At 41.6% G+C, this 20,031-nt stretch overlaps 1 protein-coding gene across 1 annotated transcript in view; it reads left to right on the plus strand.

Moving 5' to 3' along the window:
• LOC104967305 (forkhead box protein N3-like) overlaps positions 1 to 18,741 on the plus strand; it is a gene marked incomplete at its 3' end in the record, with an annotated part of 31,025 nt that extends 12,284 nt beyond the window's left edge. The window contains exon 2 of the mRNA XM_010796720.1: positions 18,142 to 18,741. Within this exon, the coding sequence (XP_010795022.1) occupies positions 18,160 to 18,741 (582 nt within the window). The remainder of the gene's footprint in view (positions 1 to 18,141) is intronic.
• Between the last annotated feature and the right edge of the window lie 1,290 nt (positions 18,742 to 20,031).

A 20,031-nucleotide genomic window follows, 5' to 3' on the forward strand; every position in this document is an offset into this window, starting at 1 on the left:
TTTCAACACAGCATGTCTCACGATTGCATTGCATTATGGTCTACCGTGAGTGCTGTCAGTGGCAAAGTATGTGAATATGACTTCTACGTGATGTGTCGCTCCGAGTGTCAATGCGTGTCGTATTGCTCTTTGATCTTACAAAGCAGAGCCCAAAACCCTCGCTAAATGACAAAATTGGACCAGACTCCCTCCAGGTTTTTATATATTTAAAGTTGGATTTTTCGTTTGAGATGCCTCCAGCACACTTTAAACTATTTCATTAATACGGGTTCCACTGGAGAGCTGAAGTATCTGATCTTGTTTCCTAGGCTTTTCCATCCTGACAAGAACATAATTATGGAGGAAACCGTGGAGAACTTGGTTTTATTTCCCTGTCTAGTTGATGGTTTGTCTCAGTGCTATGGCTCACTTTTTCTTGGAGACTGAAATCAACTTTTTGGCTAAAGGGCTGATAAACTGGAAAAAATGAACCTGCGAGTGTTCCTTGTATGCAGCCTCACTAAAGCTATGACTCGTACAGTACATAAGTAATACATTTTACATGTAGTTCGTTACCGTGCTTATTTTCTGTGCCATTTTGTGTATAGAATAAACTATGTTTTCATCTCAAACCTTGCTTGAACAAACTGGATTAAGTGAGTAGCAGAACTGAGGTATAGTTTTGAAGTTTGAGAGAAGCAACAACAGGAATACTCTGCAGTAAGGCATTTAAATGTTGTTATTAATAGAGTTCACTTAAAAAGGAGATGCACACTTAATCCTTGTTGGCGCTATCCACATTAGCACATAGATAATGTGGTGATTCTTCCAACAATACGAACATTGTGTGCACAAGATGAGCTTGCATCGGCCTGATTTGACAGTTCAGCTCAGCCCAAATCTCATAAATGTGCTTCTAGGGACTGTTTCAGTTCCACTAGACTCCCCCTGTGAGCAGTGTTCAGTCAGTGTCCCCATGTCCCCTGACCCTTCACATCTCCTATAGCCCCTCACTCCTCTGTTTAGATATTCTGGGAGGGAGGGTTCTAGCAGAATGTGAGGCTGTAGTTGCCGTGTAAGGCTGTCTGCACATTATAAGCGACCTGATCTGCACTGACTCAGTACTTAGAGTTCAGCCAAAGCTGATTCATCATACATTGTGTACAAGAACTACAGCTTCAACAATTAGTACATCCACAGAAAATGAATCCCACACTATTTCCGCAATCTTTTCATCTTAATTGAAAATATTATTTCTTGCAAATAAGAAAATAAATGCCTTTGTCAGTCTCTCAAATCCTGCCTTTTCTCATTGTTGTTATTATATTGAACTGAATACCTTTGGGTTTTATGCTGATATAACAAGATGTTAAGAATTCACCTTGGACCTTGCCTACCACAAGCCCTCTCTGGTTACGCAGAACTGTTTTTGGTCTGACAAACAACCTTTTTTCTCTCTGGATATCATAATGCTTATGCTTCTGTCAATCAGCTGTAATGAGATTGTCTTTGACAGATCAGCAACGCCTAGGGTTAAAAGTCTCTGAAGAAGACATTCAGTTTCATCCTCATTCTTGAACATAGACCAATGCGTCCAACTTTAGCACATCATCTTGCCTCTCCTTACATTGGTGAAGACATTTCTGAAAGCGCACAATCCCGATGGATACGTTCACAGTCTCTACAGTTCTTCAGTTAACTCATATTTGATGTTGTGACTTAAGGATTAAAGCCAATACAATTCGGTTTATCTCCCTATTGAGGTACCAATGGGAAGTGTTGGCATCTGATGAGGTGCCAATTCATGGTTCGACTTCTCCTACATGGTATTTCCTCGTCTCAGCAGTAACATCGTCTTTGTGTAGGCGTTTTGCTTGTGTGTAGGGTTAATCTCAGAGTGGGTGTGTCTTTGAGTAAGTCTGCTGCCAACAGATGGACCCTTCTTAGTTTATCCAACAAACACTACTATCACTGGAATTTATTTAGCAACGGGCAGATGGAAACTTCAGACTTTTCTCCAGAGTCGAAGTCAGGAATCAAGATGTAAGATGAACTGCAATGTAGTAAAGCAGAGAAATCTACAAGAACTGTTCCGTTGGAGCTTGTGTTATGCTATCATAAAAGGCTGAACAAGTGGCAGATAAAGCATCAGTTGCCCTCCACTTTACTATGGAGGCTTCACCACATAATGTTGCACTGACAGAGAAGATGCCAGCCCCCTCCCCCCTTTCCCTTCTTTTCTTCCCCCACACATCACCCCTGGCTAAAGGAATGTAGCGGAAAACGAGGGACTCGAGATAGAAGATCAGAGGCCATAATACGAAACAGATTGTGTGTTGTTCTCCTTGTTTCCCATCTCCTGTGTTCTCCGCATCAGGAGTGAAGTGGCCTTTGATGAATATCTACAAAGAGATTTGAGACTCATAAAGAGCGGCAATTTAGCCAGGTATGTTATCTTAAGCATGGTAATTTGGGAATTCAATTCTCTCCTAGGGGGAGCCAGGGGAGCCTGTGGGGTTTATCAGTTAGTCTAGCAGGAGGACCATGCATTGGAATAAAAAGATCATCTTATCAATGAGTGACCATCTCTTAAGACTGGGGTTATCATATCTCTTACCCTACTTCTTGGTGCTGTATGGTATGTGTGCTGTAACCATGGATCAGGCTCCGTCTTTCCCCTGAGTTACGCGTCTAATCACGCCACCATCATACCTCGTCCCTAATTCTGTTGGCAGGTCCTGTCAAACAGCATACGCTGGAAAGCTGGGTGACTTTGAAATGCTGCTAATGACCCTAGGATATAACTACCCTCTGTGTTTTACTCCCACTCACTCTTCCTTTCTTGTCCACTCCTGTCATATACACTCGCGGTCATCCTCTTTCTTGTTCAAGAACTCTCTGGATCTGCTAATAAGAAATTGCAACGCATCAGACCATTTTTTCTGTGCTTCATTAAAGGTTAATATATGGACGTGTTTCTGTCCAAATGTCATTTACTTAATCTGGGCAGCCCCACAGATTAAAAATCTCCTCTTCAAAGGACCAAGACGCAGCAACATGACAAACACAAGTCGTAGGAGGAAAAACACACAAGCAAAAAAACAATCAAAGCAACGTAGCCGAGAGACCACTTTATAAGCGATCCAATAGGCAACACTTCAGCGTCAAAGCAGCAGGCTCATTGCCAAGCTTATTTTAATCTCGACTAAAAAAAGCAAAGACAGCTCCTTATTGAGTCTGCCACAAGAACCTTCATTAACCACGTAAACTCACTGAGAAGGCTTTCGGCTTTAAATGATTTTGCAACCGTTTCCACGTACAGGGAGCAGAGTACATAAAAGTACTTTTTTTCCTAATTCGGCTTTTGACCTCAGGGACATCAAAAAGTATTTATTCAAGGACTCTTTTTTTTAAATGTTTAAACCAGTGAATGAATAGACCGTGAGTGGCCTTATGTATTTATATAGAAAAGTGAAGCAGGGAATAAGCACAGCAGTGGACAGGGTGACACTGATGAGACAGAAGTAGAACTGGTAATGTAGCTCAGTGCTACAGTGGCTAAGACGAGAAGGGGTGATGCTTCTGAATATAAAACAACCTAATCTCAGGCACTAGCGGGGCTATAAAAGCAATAATTCTGTCTCAGCAAAAGGAAAAACCATGACTTGTGTGTAAAGAACCTGATTGGCCAAACCTTTTTATACATCAGAGCCCACTTACTACTTTGCAAAAGCTTTTCCTACTTACCAGGCAGACATTTTTTTCCATTCATCTTCAACGGCAACAAAATGAAATTGCAAAGATTTGAAACTTGCTTAGGATAGTGAGTGTTTCTTTTTTTCAAAGTGGCTTTATCTTCTATAGTCGTTTTAGTGGGGTTCACACATCTTCTAGTGACCGTTCAAGTCGACTCCCAAACATTCAGAGAACTGAGAAAATACAATCAAATTGTCCAGGTGTGAAACCTTGTAATCAAAATATTTCCGGTTAAATTTCGACAGTTACTTTTGTTTGAATGTCAGCTCCCCCTTCTCTTTCTGTGCTGTCATTTTTAGGGCAATATTTTATGTGTCAAGTTCAGAGTCTACTGTCATGCTTGTGGCTCTGTGAGGCTGTAGTTTGGATCTGTGGTCCGTTGAGCTAAGCGCTAATGCCAGCATGCTAACATGTGTACAGAGAAGATGTGAAAGATTAGCTGGTACAAAGTTAAACAAGTCTAGTTTTGAATGCTCACTTGAAATATCAACCTATTGATGCCTAACAAATGTTTTCTACTAGCAATAGGGTTTTGTACCAACACTTTAATAATAATTTTAATAAAATCTTAAATACAAATTTGAAATATTAAAACAATACTTTTTTTAAGCTTAAATTGAACACTTAAAAAAAAAATATATCGATTCTCTTCAAGAACAGATATGACTATGAATCTAAACCCAGTATTTGATACCTTTTTTTTTTTGTACTTAATGTATGCCTAACTTTTAATTTGACAAAGTATTGCAATGTTGATACCCAGCAGCACACAAACATTGAGGAAAGAGTTTGGCTTCTTCTTATTAAAAAGAAAGTTACCGTACCTAACTTTAATTAGTGAATTTGCATGCACCGTTGATCTTTGGGGACTGTGCAAATATTCAGGTGAAAAATAAGACGGATATCCTTTGAAAGTTGTCCGTAGTAAATAAATTCTGCATGCAAATTATTATTTAATTGGATAAAACATGCATATTAACTTCCCAACAAGGTGCTGAAATATGTGAAGAGAAGCATTTGATACTCCCATACTAGTGTGACTCCTCATATCAAATGTTCTCCTTTTTTGGCCCGTTTGTGAGTTTCCAAATGTGGTTTTGTCAGCATTTGGGACACGTTTGAGTTGACATAAGGTATCTTGTGCAGTGTTAAAAACAGCTTGTGGGAGGGTGGAGTGAAGGATGTTAGCAGAGTTGTATCATCAGCAGAAGCGGTGTAAGTGTCGTCAGCAAAGGCAGGCCGGATAGGTGTGTGTAGGTTCCTGACAAACTGCTACCTCTCTCCCGTTGTCCTTCTGCTTTTACTTTTTCAAATTCCACTTTCTCCACTCAACCGCAACACATTCTTTGTGCTCCAATCGCCTTTCTTAGCCAAGGGCGATCTAATAACTCTTCAAGCTTTTTAGAGCGGTGCAGTGTTGAGGTATTTTGTAGGCTGACGTGGAAGTTGGCATCACAAGGGGTCCCATGTCAAAAAGCAATGCATTTTTTGTTATGATATTGCAGAAATTAAGCTCTGTGGCAAACAAACATTTGGAATACTTACACAGCAGGATAGTCTCCATATATTGACAACACTTTTATGATTTTTTAAAACTTAAATGGAACCCCTTGAAGTAAAAAAGCTAACGTTAGGCTATGAACAAACCATCATGGTGGCTTGACTTGACACCATTCGCTAAGCTAAAGGCGGTCTCACTTAACCGCCGTTTCTGACGCATAAAAGCTTCAGACAATCATGAGTGGTGTATATTTACTGATGTAGTGTGAGTTGTTGAACGTAACGTGAAAGTCTTGTGACCTTGGGTTAACCACAAAATGTATTTCAGGCACCATCCGAAAAAATCCCCAAGACAAGCAAACCGAAAATGCTAACATTCTAACTCATTCCAAGGGTTTTAGGACTCATTCCAGCACCACTCCCACCCATCTGAACCAAACAACCGGCAGTGCAGTTTATCAACGACAAACTTCTCTCACTTTTCCTCATTTGCTTATTGATTCCAATCTACCGTTTCAGCCCAATTTGCACAAGGCTCAAAGCACAGGGCGAGTTGGAGAAGCCAGAGAGGGTGGACCTTTGGAACCGGACAGGCTCTTGCAGCGGTTGTTGCCATGGTTTTTTGTTGTTGGGACAAACTGTCGGCCAGTGGCTGAGAGCCTGAGCTGCTGTTTGTTAAAGATAAGTGGAAAAGCCAGAGGGGGGAAAGAGAGAGAGGCAGACACAGAGAGGGAGCGCTGCTTAATTTGTTCCCCTTTTTGACTGCAGGACATCCAGCTGAAAAACACTCACCACCTCAAAGCTTCACCCACCCCGCTCTCCCCCTCTAGTGAGGGGATCCCGATAGATCACGCTCCCCTCTTTAAGTATTTCACCGAGCCTTTCTCCCCGATGTTTTCTGACCCACACCCCTCCCTGCCCGCTATCAAAGCTCTGTTGGCTGTGCACTGGGCAGCTTTGATATGCTATAGTGTTTCTGACAGTCTCCTTTTCTCTCTTTCTTTTACTCACTCTCTGTCTCTCTCTCCTTTCCCACAATATTGTAAAAGAGCACAGAGCGCCAACAGGGACCTGCTCACTGTCAAAGAGAAAAGACAGGGAGGCCTTAGAGGGAGTGAGGGAGGCGAAGGTTGCAACAGCGAGAGAGCGAGTATTACCTTTGTGTCTTGTTGGCATCTAGGTTTTTTTAGGCTTAGCTTTAACCTTTGTAAGTAGAATAAAAAATATTAAACAACAGGTTTGTACTTCTGGCTTTTTCACAGCTTGTCATGCAACTAAATCAAGTGCTGGTGGTCCAAACGTAGGACTACTTATTTGTGGACCTAATTGGACACTTGTTATACTGTGGTACCTGAATGTTTCAACAGGAAGACTCAAACTACTAACATAGACCATACCAAACAGCAATAGCTGATCATTCCACAAGATTTGTTAAAGAGTACTTATAATACAAATGTTCTCAATGTCTAAGGTTGTGTCTTTTTCTTATTTGTCTAAAACCCAAAATACATTTAGTTTGATATGATATCAAACCAAAAAAGCGGAAAGTCTCCATACCACATTTGATGCCATTATTGAATACACAGATTAACCAATTATTTGATTTAGAAAATATTTGGTGATTATCTTTCTTATCATCAACTAGAGCCAGAAGGTTAGCCTAGCCTAGCTTGGCATTAATACTGGAAAAAGGAGGACAGCTAGCCTGGCTATTGGACACTATTAAAGCTCATGTATGTTGGGGAAATATTTCCCAAAGCCCATAACTTTGACCCAGTTGATCAGTTCAAACTGTCCTGACTGAGCACACGCGCCTGTAACCTTGGCTGCTGTGCTCTCAGTGTTCTGTCTCCCTGTTCCTGCCTGTTGGAGTCAGCTGATAGAGGTGTTATGATTCTATCTTGTTATGCACAATGTTGATTATTCTCTCTGAACTAGCTAAATACATGGGTCTGGGGTAGAGTTCTTCAGAATTGACGTGGCAACTCTACCGTGCAGTCAGAACCTCTGGCTCTTTGACTTGTTTTGTGAATTCTCCGGCCGAAGCTCCAAATAAACCCATCAGTGTTTGCCATCAGAGCTCCAGCTCTCCTCGTGTCTCCTTTGAGTCGGTGACTCCTCCTGCATTGCTACACAGAAGTTTCCCCCACAATGTGTCCAAACTGTCACGCCAATACGATCGTCTTTGGTGTACAGTGGAATGATGTGGAAAAAGGATGTAAGATTTCTGATATATTTGGAATACAAGATACAATTGAGCTAATGCTACGCTAATCTTATAGCCACCTTCCTCCAGCTGTACTCCAAAATAAAATAATTGACTCTTTCCCAAAGTATCTCAATATTTAGAAATCAACATAAGGAGACTCCCCGCTCTGTTGGTGTTGTTGAACTGCAAATAAACAGTCCATAATAATAAAGTGGTTCCACAGAGTTCTGCTTCTTCCTCTAACAAATGATCTCTGGCGCAGTACACCCTGCTGCTTGCAGGAGCACATTAACTAGACAGCAGCCGGGAGTTTCAGTTGGGCCTTTTGGCTACATTTGTCATTTTAAGCGGCAACAGCAATGATCAGTGCTCGGTACAATGAGAGGTCTGGGACTTGCATGTGTTGCACATTAATTGTTCTTTGCTGAAGGAGAGACAAACGACTCAATAATAGATTTGTTCTTAGTTTATCAGATGGGTATTTTAGCAGTTTAGAATACCTTAATCTTGCATCAGTAGGGGTAATGTTATTTTCTTTTCTATTTTGTGATTAAGTCTTTATTGGTTTACCCCCCCCCCATTGTTATTCAGTATGGAGGAGAAATTCCATAAGATATATCTACTTACTGAAACATTGTATTGACAATTCATAACACATTTACTTCTATTCTCTAAGGTAATCAAAAATGCATTAGAAAATGTACATACATTTACATAGCAATATGGCGTGAAATAACACATTTATAATTGGATCTTTTATAGTTTTGATCATTTTGCCTCTTTTTGTGTTTATTTCCCCACTCTTTGATACACATAGAGGAGAATGAAAAATAACCAACGTAGGTAATGGTACAGCCCCATTTTAACATATTGATTAAAAGTGTTGAAATCGGCATGACGAAAGCTAGTAACTTTAGCTGTTAGCAGACAGATAAAGCTAACGTTTACCTAGGTTGCATTGAGCTAAACTAAAATGCGTTGACACATCTGTATCTACCACACATTAGCATTGGGTGGAGGAACATTATAATGTGATCATGAACTATTAAATGCTATCTTGTCAAATGTAGTTTTTGGTAAGAATTGAGAGTTGAATTAAAAACCTACGGTTGTTCACAGCGATACAAAATAGATATTAGGAAATGAATTATGATCTGTTTAACTGCAAGCTCTAAGCAGCTTATAATACGTAATTAAAACTACTGATGCCAAGATGTATTGTTAATCAGTTAAAATATTCAATCTTTATTTCAGACTCAAGGTCCATATCACATACAAAAAGTCAAAGTCAAATATTTTACTTCCTAATCATTTATAAAAAGTTATTTTAGGCAAAAGAAACATTTTAGATTAAAGTAAAAGGAAAACATGACTAATTGTTGGCTCTATAAACAGACTTCAGTACACTTCAGGGACAGTTAGGAAAAAATGTAGTCTTTAGCTGAAGTGCCCAATTCTTTACATCTGGCCCTATAATGATTTGGGGATGTTCCCTTTCCTGTAGTGTGGTGTATAGGTTTGTGTGCATGTAAATGGTCTCCAAAGGCTAACATCCCAAAGTTCCCTCCAGCACTGGTAGTATGAGAAAAAGAAAGAGCTTCTTGAACATTGAAGCATGTAAACATGTCACAGTAGAGGCACACAATACAATTATTCAACCTGAAAATGAGCATAATATGTCCTCTTTAACAAGTCAGCTGGTGTTAATGTTTCTTTCTAACACAAACAACACATGTTGTACGCTACACCGGTAGAACACATTGACCTGACCTAAAACGAATGACTGAGAAAATAAAGGGCTCGCTGAATGAGCATTGGAGCAAGCTAGTAACTGAGCGAGCATGCACAAACGTGTCATTGCATGTGGTGTGTCACCGCCATTATCATGGAAGTCTAGAGCCTTGAGCTTGGGCTTTTTTTAAGCTTGACCTAACCATCCGAGTCAGTCCACCCATACACACTATCCCTGTACTCTACCACCTCCAGGCTGCACACAAACAAGTCACCTTCGTGTGTGTGTGTGTGTGTGTGTGTGTGTGTGTGTGTGTGTGTGTGTGTGTGTGTGTGTGTGTGTGTGTGTGTGTGTGTGTGTGTGTGTGTGTGTGTGTGTGTGTCTGAATCTGAACATCTGATTGTTGGCCATCCACAGAGAGCGAGGATGAGCGTGACTTCAGGATCGCTTGCTGCTGATGTATTATACCAAACTTACTCTGTGTTTGCCTGATGCAAATGTCTGTTTGCTTTCTTGGTTAGCCTACTTTGGAGGCTGTGTGTGTATGTGTGTCATCTTGAATTATTCACTGGCAATATTTGATTTCCTTGCACCATACCATGTTTTCCCAGAGCTTTTGCCTCTTAGTTACTATGTGTACATCCGTTTTTCTTTAGTAAAACAGTGCAGCGCTGTGCTTAGAGCAGGAGCAGCGGCCCCATTGATGTGTTTTGTGCTATCATTTTTCAATTTGAAAGTTCTGGGACTCAGCTCCCCTAAATATATTGTACACTATATGCTTATTATCTGCTTAGTTGCTTGCCAATAGACACAGAGGCAATGTTTAATCCTCTAGCAGAACAGGCTCTGTACTGTAACTTATAATGTTTAGGGCGCAAAGCAATGACCTTGACCCGTTTTAACACAAGCCCCAGTAATTGCGTTTTTTTACACTATATATGACAGCTATGGCACATTTTGTACTTCGGACAATTTGTAAGATTTTAATGAAACAATTGATATTTAACAAACCGTGTTTAATATGCTCAAAAATTATAGGATTACTCAAATCAATAAGAAAACGTCACATCACTGAGAATAATGTGTTTTGCCTCCATTAGCTAACGTTCCTGCGGATAGATCGGAATGACAAGATAGATCTTTCTCGGAAATAAACAAAAATGACGTGGGAGACAACCCTGCCCCTGATAAAGCTCCTTATCAAACGGTGAGGAAATATGATCATACATTTGGATTTATAATAGCAGGCAGTGATGGGTGAGGACGAGCCGATTATACAGCTGACATTGACATCACACATTTCCTTTTTTTTGTGATAGACCCTCATTTGTTTTTACTAAAGTGTGTCTTAAGTTACAAAAAAACTGAAACTGTATATTTTTCTATTAATATGAACAATACAAATTAAGAAAATGTACTTTTTCTTTTGTCTGAACAGTAAGACAAAATAGCCCAAAACTACAATATTGTATTTCCTAACATAGCATTTAACCACTTTATATGAAAAAAGTCCAATTACAACTTTAAATATTTTTGATGGTTTACACAGACTTCATGACATTGAAATTTTTGACTGGTTCTTCGAATAAGTTTGGAGTCTTTAGTCTTAAAAGAGTGGCCTGAATTTGTACATTTTGTGCCCGTGTCCATAATTCCAACAACTGAACTTATCTTTGCTATAAAACAGAAAGAAAATATACATGTCTGACTATTTTGTCAGATCAACTGTCCAATCTTTTGAATTTACAATGATGTCAAATATAGTTGAGCAAATATTAGCTTTTCAAGTATAACCAGCCCAGTGTTGCTCTGGTGAATGACCCTCCTCTGCACTGACTCAAATCAACCCTGGGAAGAAAAAGCAAAGAAACCCTGTGCTTCTCTGTTTGTCTGCATGTACATGAGTGTGTGCACGTGTGTGACAGTGTGAGCCAGGAGCAGCAGCCAGGGCCGGGGGGTTATGAGCAGTCCTCTGGGACACCCTGACCCCCGACCTCTATCCTATAACTCGTTGCCACTGCGGATGATATAAAAAGGAAGACACATCCATACCTCATAGGATGTGATTGCTCGTGCTCTGCTTCCTTAAAGCCCCCTGGAATCCTGACATTTGTCGTTAGGGAAAAGCAGGACATACGGAAGGGGGTGGGGGGGTTTGGGGGGTATAGACGATTTCCCGGGCTGAAAATGGAGAACATCACAAGGCCTCATGCAGCCGGTGTTGACATATAGCAGAAGTTATTATTTCCCCGTCTCTCAGAGAGTTCTCATTTTCTCCTTCCCTCTGTTGGTCTTCCTCTCCCTTTCCATCCATCCCGCGAATGTGTAGGAGGGATAAAGGTCGTCCTTTTGTCATCAAAACTCCAGATTAGTTTTGCCTCGGTGCATCTGACTCTGTGCTTTATCACTGTGGCCAGAGGAGCCACAAGGTTCAGCTCACCCCTCTGCAAAGTAATAACTCCTACCAGCTACTATTGCATTCTTCGCCCGCTATCTCCTACACTACTATTACTACTCCATTCTGGGGTAGGGGGGGATTATTTTCATGGCACCGGCTTTATTGGGCTGTATATGGAAGACTGACAGGAAAGCGAGGAGCGGGAGGATGAGACACGCAACGTATGTCACGAGTCGTGATCAAACTGACAAAGTTGTAATAGTCGTTTGAGTCCGCCGAGGCCCAGAGCCGAACATAAACGCATCGCTGACAGCATGTCACGGGCATATCTGGGTTTTATTTTAATATTTCTGCATTGATGTGGTTTTTGGGGGTGATGACTTGGGGATTTCTCTGGAAAACCAGTTTGACTAACATTATAGCAGGCACCAGACAGTTAAATTTAAGTATTGACATTTTTTTTTCTGGCTCCGGCAAACACAAAGCGACCGCAAGTCAGACAGAAAAAGCCGCCGACGGGGAATAAAGATCTTCTGAGGATTACGTAAATGTGGCATGTGATTCAGACACGCATCTACGAGAGCATGAATGCAATGCGAGATGATTACGCTGTTAATTAGAGCACATGAATTAGCCTACAACATATCCACCCTCAGAGGGGTTTGCTAACCTTCTCTCCTCTGTGTAAACACCAGTGGCCCCCGCTTTCACTGGTAAAGCCTTTGGAGGGTTTCCAGCTGACCAGAGGTCAACAGGGTTACCTGGAAGTCGATGATATTCTGTAACATTAGCTCATTTTCTGGGTTAAGTGTCATTCAATTTACTAATCTTTAAAACCAAAAAACAATCCAATAAAGCATCCCAGTTCATTGACATTTCAATGATTGAAAAAAAAAAGACAAATCTCATCAGTTGTTGGAACATGTTTAATTGTGCTATGTAAGCTATCGTAGCTGCTATTTTATCCTACTTTTTTTTATGCAGATGACAACAGAGCCTATTGATCAATCAGTTTTTGCTTTTAGTTGCGCGATATCATAAGCAAAGGCTCGATTAGCTGAAGACAAGCAGCACACTTAAGATGAAGACCTTTAGGTTTGTCATATCTTGATAGACAAACGCCTGGCAATACAAAAATATAAGTGACTAAAATTCTGAAGAAATAAACGGACAGTCATTTCTGTCTCCCATTCTTGTTTCTTACTGGTTCATTTAGCGATAATGTTTTTCTATAATTGTAAAAAAAACAGAGCTCATTCTTGACCTTGGAAATGGTAGTTTCTTATAACGTTCAAAATGTTAGGTTCATTTCTAGCATTTTCTAGACATTTTTATGACTAATTTATTGAATTCCTTGTTAAGAGATTAATACCACTCTTATGTCTACGATAAAGATTAAGCTAGTAGACAGTTAGCTCTGCTTAGCATAGACATTTGAAACGGGGAAACAGCGAGCCTTGCTGTCTTATCCCAGCACCAATATGCTCATTAATTCTTTATATAGTATTTTGTTTACTTAAGTTGTACTTGAAAAAAGGTAAAAAAATGGAGAGTTGTGCTTGTAGGGGCGTTGTAGCAGACTATTTCTTGGACAGGTGCAGTCACTCCCTGCTTGTGAGGTTGCTAGGCAACCAGTGGAGAATATAGTAAGCCAACTGGCTGCTTATGGTGGCTTGATACACACACACGCACACGCACACGAACACACACACAGAAACAACAGAGTGTAAGGTTAGGAAAAAAAGTCACCGTCACCATCATCCCTGATGAGGTGGTAGGTACCACAAAAAAAGAAGTTACAAATGCATAGGGAAGTGGACCGTGGTATCGATCATCTCATTTTACTCTGAAAGAAAGCGACTGGCGTATTTTCCAAAACGTTGAAATTGTCCTTTAACATCTAAGCCAACATTATGTGCTATTGATAGATCATAATTGGTTAAGAGCATTTGATTATGGTAGAAAGGTCTGAACAAAAATTAATAAGTCGACTTTGAGTCCGAATTGTTTTGTGGAAGTCAAACAAATTGTATTTAAAAAAAGGCCTAACACAGGTTCCCAGAGCCCAAGCATACCTCCTTAAATTGATTGATTGACAGTATAATAATACAACAATATAAAACAGCGCAAATTGAGACGTTGAAGCATATTTGTTGTAGGTTATCATTTTCCGCTGTCAGTTATAATAATGTCTCTGAGTAGAGGATATTTTTACTTGCGGAGTCTGAGGAAGTTTAAGTGTTCAACACAGTTGCCACGGTAATTTCCAGCCATTGTTAGCTGTCAGAGAAACCTATATTCAAGGAAGGCATAATAACAGAAACAATCTGACGTTAGTGTACCACCTACCTCCACGCCAGGGTTTTCCGAGTTAGAGAAATTGCTCTCTAGTAAAGGTCAGGAGTGTTATAATGTATAACTTGCTTTATGATTCAGTGACTCCAGGAGACAGTTAAATTAAATCAATTACAATGCAATAAAATGTCAGCAATATTCATTGTCAGTTTTCAATTTGAACTGATGGGATTATAATTATCCTTCTGTAATGATAACTAGTTTCTTTTAATCTCCTTTCAAGTTAAAATAACAGCTGCATTTAAAAATAATTAAATACATAACAGGGAGCTTTAAAAATCCTTGGTTTGAGAAAATTAAATAAATAATTAATAATAAGAATTTAATTAATTAAAAATGTTAACTGAATTTCATGATTAAATATTCAAACTTTTTTTTATAAATAATCTCAAAACATTGTAAAAATTGAACAGATGTTCTTTTCTTTTTCTTTCACTTTTATAAATACCATTCCTCCACGTTCTCTTATTTACTGAGAGCAGTGAGTTTGTCCTGTGAGGATTTGAAATCTAATACTTGAATGAAGTTAGTCAGTCCATACCTAATTAAAATGTCCATTGTCACTGTCTACTTGTCCCATTTTAGATTGCCAAATGAAAAAAAATATCCTTTTGTTTTTTTCCTTTCACTCATCTCATCTCTCACCTCCTGTATTATATGGATCTCGCCTGATTTGGTCATCTAAAGCAGTGGTTCTCAAATGGGGGTACGCGGACCCCTAGGGGTACGTTTGAGTACTGCAGGGGGTACGTGAGATTTATTTTTTGTCCGGTTATACTTCACTTGTGTTCATGTCCACATCTATCAGATCTAGATAGTTCTAGTTAATTACATGACTGCCTGCTTATCAAAGGACACCAAAACAATAAGCATTGCTTGGCCACGGCGTGTGGCCGCAAAGTATAGCGCAGCATTATGCATGTGTTTCTATGAGGGGTCAAAATCCCATGCTCATAAAATGCTTATATTTGTTTCTCTTCATTCCCCACGCCCCAAAATAAATAAATAGATATACCAATTTTAGGAAAAGTAACGAAGTTTGAGCAGTGTGGGTTTTATATGAACAGAGTTACACATATTTCAAAAGGATAAGTGTAATAACTGCAGTTAGCTTCCCTGTCAGAATGACAAAGGTCCTCAGTGAAGCACAAGCCCATGTTTATCACTAAATTGTAAGTACAACTTATTAAAAAGATCAGTTCAATGCAACTAATGTCGTCTTAGTGTTATTGCATGATGTTAAAATTGGTTTGCCATGAATTTAGTGATGGATTGTAAACATTTGAAATGTAAGTGTTTCTCAGTTACAATGTTGTTGTTTTAATAAATCAGACACTGATGGTGCAGCGCTGTACTGTACCTCTTTATAGGCATTTGTTCCTTAACAAATTGTTTTTGCGCTGATCAGGGGGTACTTAGCTGAATTTTATTTTCAAAGGGGGTACGTTATTGAAAAAAGTTTGAAAACCACTGATCTAAAGCATTGATTTGATTGGCTGAGATGATTTTCTACGAATCCATTGGTCTCTGGGAAAGTAAAGGTAAAAAACGTTGGCTATAGGTCAGGGTCTAGATAAGATCTGGTCTGGATTTAGATCCCAGTACGCCTCATCTCAGTGTGTTAAAGAATAGCGTTTCAAACCGAGAAAGCAATTGACTCTAATTGAGTGTTGTCTTTTTAAGCCTGTGTTATCAGGGTGCAGAGAGCAAACAGAACCGGCATGGTGCCCGGGTCACAGAGGGAGCGAGAGCAACACCGTGCAGATTCCAGCTGCTTTAAATCGCATTGGTATGCACAGGCACTACGATGGGAGAATGTACTTATAGAGAGTGTACTTACAGTCCGATGCAAACACATATTGAAACACCGGGGAAAACACACTCAGCCAAATGTGGACATGCCAAACAGAGAGGAAAACAAATCAAAACAAAGCATGCAAACACAAAAGAGATCCAGGGAATGAAGAAGACAGAGAGAATAGCACAGTCCCATCTGTCAAACAAATGTGAGGATGCTTCACACACACACACACACACACACACACACACACACACACACACACACACACACACACACACACACACACACACACACACACTCACACTCACACACACGCAGCAGGCATCATTTAGTCTGAACTTGAGCGATATCTGCCTTTGTCCTTTAGCAGTTGGCCCTGAGGGGCCGCTGTAGAAGTTGCATGAAAGTTTGTTTAGGGCTGAGCAAGTGTGTTAAGCTTTATGAGTGCCCATGGGAGACATGCTGGCACACACACACACACACACACACACACACACACACACACACACACACACACATACACAAATGAATCTACTCGCACACACTCTGGCAGGAGGCTTGGGCGGCAGTTCGCGCTGGCCCCAACCAACAGTGAGGAGTTTGTTGTCATAGCAACAGTAAAATGAGATGACTTTACTGTCAGCCGTAATGTTTCATGGCCCCCTTGCCGCTATGGCAACATAACAAGGAAGAGGAGATGGAGAGAAAGAGAGCATCTCTGCATTCCAGCGGACTCCTACCAGGAACAATGTCACTGCGATGCCCTTACTTCCTGCCTGAGAGAAACACACACACATACGGCGCGACAAGCCTGTCAAACACACGCATGAATACGCTCATACAAAGACACACACACCTTGAAAAGCCTGTCAAACACCCTCGCCCATCCCTTTGATTATGCACTCACTATTTTCAGCTATCGTCGCCAGGGCAATTTGAATTCATTACGCTCAATGTCAATATTGGTGCAACAACGGCATATCTCAGACAGGTACAGCTTGTTGAATGAGCGCGCCTGCTGTCAGAAAGTGTGAGGAGTAGAAAGGGAGGAAGTGGAGGGGGGGGGATCAAAGACACGCTACCGAGCGTTTCCCATCGCGGCGGAGAGAGTCGGATGGAGCAGCAGCACAGCAGCTATACATCACATTTCTATATTTAGCCCAGTCCTTCTCCAGCCTATCAGGCGCTGTTAGGCAGAGTTATCGGCTGTGGTAGGGAAAAAGTGAAAAGACGGGGGTGGATAGGTAGACAGAGAAGAGAGACATAACCAGAGTTGTTTTGCTCTGTTGCCATGGTGACACTTTGAGCGGAGATGCTGCGAACTGACAGTTGTCACGGCACAGCGGGTTGCCAGGGGTGACATCTGTCAGTCAATCACGTAGAGTGAGGGGACAGATCGGCCGATGATCACCTTGGATTAGAGGAAGATCGCACAACACGGCCCAGCGAGGACATATCTGGATTTAATCTTTGTGTGTGTGAGTGTGTGTGTATGTGTATGTGTGTGTGTGAGTGTGTGTGTATGTGTGTGTGTGTATGTGTATGTGTGTGTCTATGTATGTGTGTGTCTATGTATGTGTGTGTTCATGCTTTTAGACTTGAAACCTTTTTCTACCCCTGTCAGGACCTTTTTATCCAAATTTGTGTGCATGCAAATGTAGGTTTTTCTTTCTGCGTGTCGGCGTGGTACATCCTATCGGGGGTGTGTATTTGTGTCCAGATTCTGAAACGTGTGCACACAGGGCGAGGGTCCTTCTTCCCACAGCTGTCCCTGCTGCTAGAGGACAATCAAAGTTCTTGCTGTGAGCCTTCTGAGCGTGGTGTGTGTTACTCGGACCCCGTCCCCGTCAATAACCGCTCTTCCTCTGCTAACGAGAACACAATTGCTCTTATGTTGGGAGAATATTGATGATTAGGAATTTAAAAGTTGTTCTTTCCTTTTTTTCTGGAAGATCTCTTAATTGTGAGGATGTGGTCATGGACAGGTTAAAGTTTATTCAGCACGCCTACCTTGGATATTTTCCTGTTATAGAGGTGTCAAAGCGCTATTAGACCTTTACCAGGGTTCACATGTTATGACAGCAACCTTCGTGTAATGTCAATACTTTCCTGGTACGCTTGTAATTAGAGGGTAGTCGTACAAGGCAAGATTTCCTCAACCAATGAAGCACTAAATGTGCCGCTCCAGCCGGAACTGGGTATAGAGCCCCAGAGAAAAAAGATGATGTATACTTTTCCCCTCAGATCTGCCTAATTGGGAATGTGGTCAACATCTTGTTGCGTGTCTCCACCATTTGGCCTTTAAGAAAAAGTCTTTATGTGAGAAAGCTAAATGAATTTCACAAGCTGACCTCGTTTCTTTTTTCCTCTTTTTCTCTTTCCCTCTGTCCTACCCTTTTTCCTCTTTCCAGGAGTGAGCCCTGGGCTGGATGGGACCCACCATGCCCCCCAGTAAGAAGGCCCAAAGCCCCAGTAGTGGCGCCAGTGCCTCGCAGGGTATGAGCCCACCGTACCGACAAGGGGACGCCGCCACGGCAGCATCCGAGGCCGAGGCATCCGACCTCTCGCTGTCCCTGTCCGCCTCCTTCTCCAAGGCCGAGGACGAGGAGCTCACCAGCCTCTCCTGGCTCCACGAGAGCACCGACCTCCTCAACAGCTTCAGCCACTCGGGGCTTCGTAGCGTCTCCCCCCTGCAGGACCCCGACGGTCAGCACTCGCGCTCGCCCTCCTCCTCGTCTCCTTCCCTGGAAGACGCTTTGCTCGGTGACGCACATTCGGCGTACGACTTGGCGGCGGGAGCCAACAGAAAACCGCCGTACTCCTTCAGCTGCCTGATCTTCATGGCCATCGAGGACGCGCCAAACAAGCGGCTGCCGGTGAAGGATATCTACGGTTGGATCCTGGAGCACTTCCCTTACTTTGCAAGCGCCCCCACAGGCTGGAAGAACTCAGTGCGCCACAATCTGTCGCTCAACAAGTGCTTCAAGAAGGTGGACAAAGACCGGAGCCAGGTAAACACATCTGCAGTTGTGTGGAGAAATGTTGGATAATTTTCACTCAAATGTAGGCTTTCACATGATACGCAACTTGTTCTTTGGTCACTGCAAGGTTGGGCGCAGAGCCTTGTTGTGAAAACAGTTGGTAAATGTTTGTTTCTATTGTTATGTACATAGTTTGTGATGCTTTTAAACATCTGTCAAAAGGTCAGAGGACATTGAGGTCAAGGTTGAAATGATAAGGGTTGGCATTAGTGTTGGGTCACGGCAATGGCAGCGCAGAGCCGTTTTATGCTGATCTTGTGAAGTCGCCTTTAGGTATGGGTATTAACCATAGACTGTATATATTAATGGACGTAGTGTCCGTGACGTCACCCATAGGATTCTGCAGAGTTGCCGAGAAGCCCTTAGTAGGCGGAGTCGGCCACTAACGGCTTGACAGCGACGTCAGTCTAATCCCGCCTGCTCCAAATAAGGGCAAAGAGGCGGAGCCGAGGCGGGACCTGCTGCCTCCGAACTGGAAGTAAACAGAGCTAGCTCAGGCTAAGAAGCTAAGCTAACAAGAAATACATGCATACCAAGTTACTGCTAACAGTGTAGTTCCCCTATATAAACGTTACATTCATAATCAAATGAGACAATCTGCAAGAGAATTAGCTATATTTTGTTATTCTTAATGCTTATCATTCACACGTTAAGAAAAGACGGACTCCACCGCCCGGACCTAACGGAGCCGCAGTGGGTTAGTAGCTCCGGGACGCCGGCTGGAGCTAGCCCCCCGCGGCTCCGTTAGCTCCGGCGGCCACCACTGGGATAATTGGGTCCCCTATTAACATTTGCTCCCGTTTAGCATTATGGGCGTCATAGCCATAGACTATAAAAGTCTTACCCAAGGCTGAATCATAAACTAAAATGTATATGTATGTATAAAGGGTTATGTCCTTAGCTGGCTAATAAGTAACAAGCTAAGCTACCAAGCACACAAACACCTGTGAACGGGACATGTATAATATTATCATTTTAGACTTCTTGGAAGTTCTGTTAGTACATTCAAGCGCACAGCACAACATTTTAATTGTCTGGTATTTGTAACAATATTCCCTAAAAGGCACAATCACCACGAACACTGCTAAAGCTAAAGGGTCAAGTACAGTAACTACAACTAACTAACGTTGTTAGCCTCTATGGTTGTAGCCTAGCAGAGTGGACAAGTTGCTGTTAGCTGACAGTGAGGCATGTACATGTCCATCAAAGTGACCACGCCCTAATTTGTGCAAAAACGTTAAGACCTAATATAAGTAAAAG

Source organism: Notothenia coriiceps, unplaced genomic scaffold, assembly GCF_000735185.1.
Source record: "Notothenia coriiceps isolate Sejong01 unplaced genomic scaffold, NC01 NC01_scaffold00002390, whole genome shotgun sequence".
Taxonomy (NCBI): Eukaryota; Metazoa; Chordata; class Actinopteri; order Perciformes; family Nototheniidae; genus Notothenia; species Notothenia coriiceps.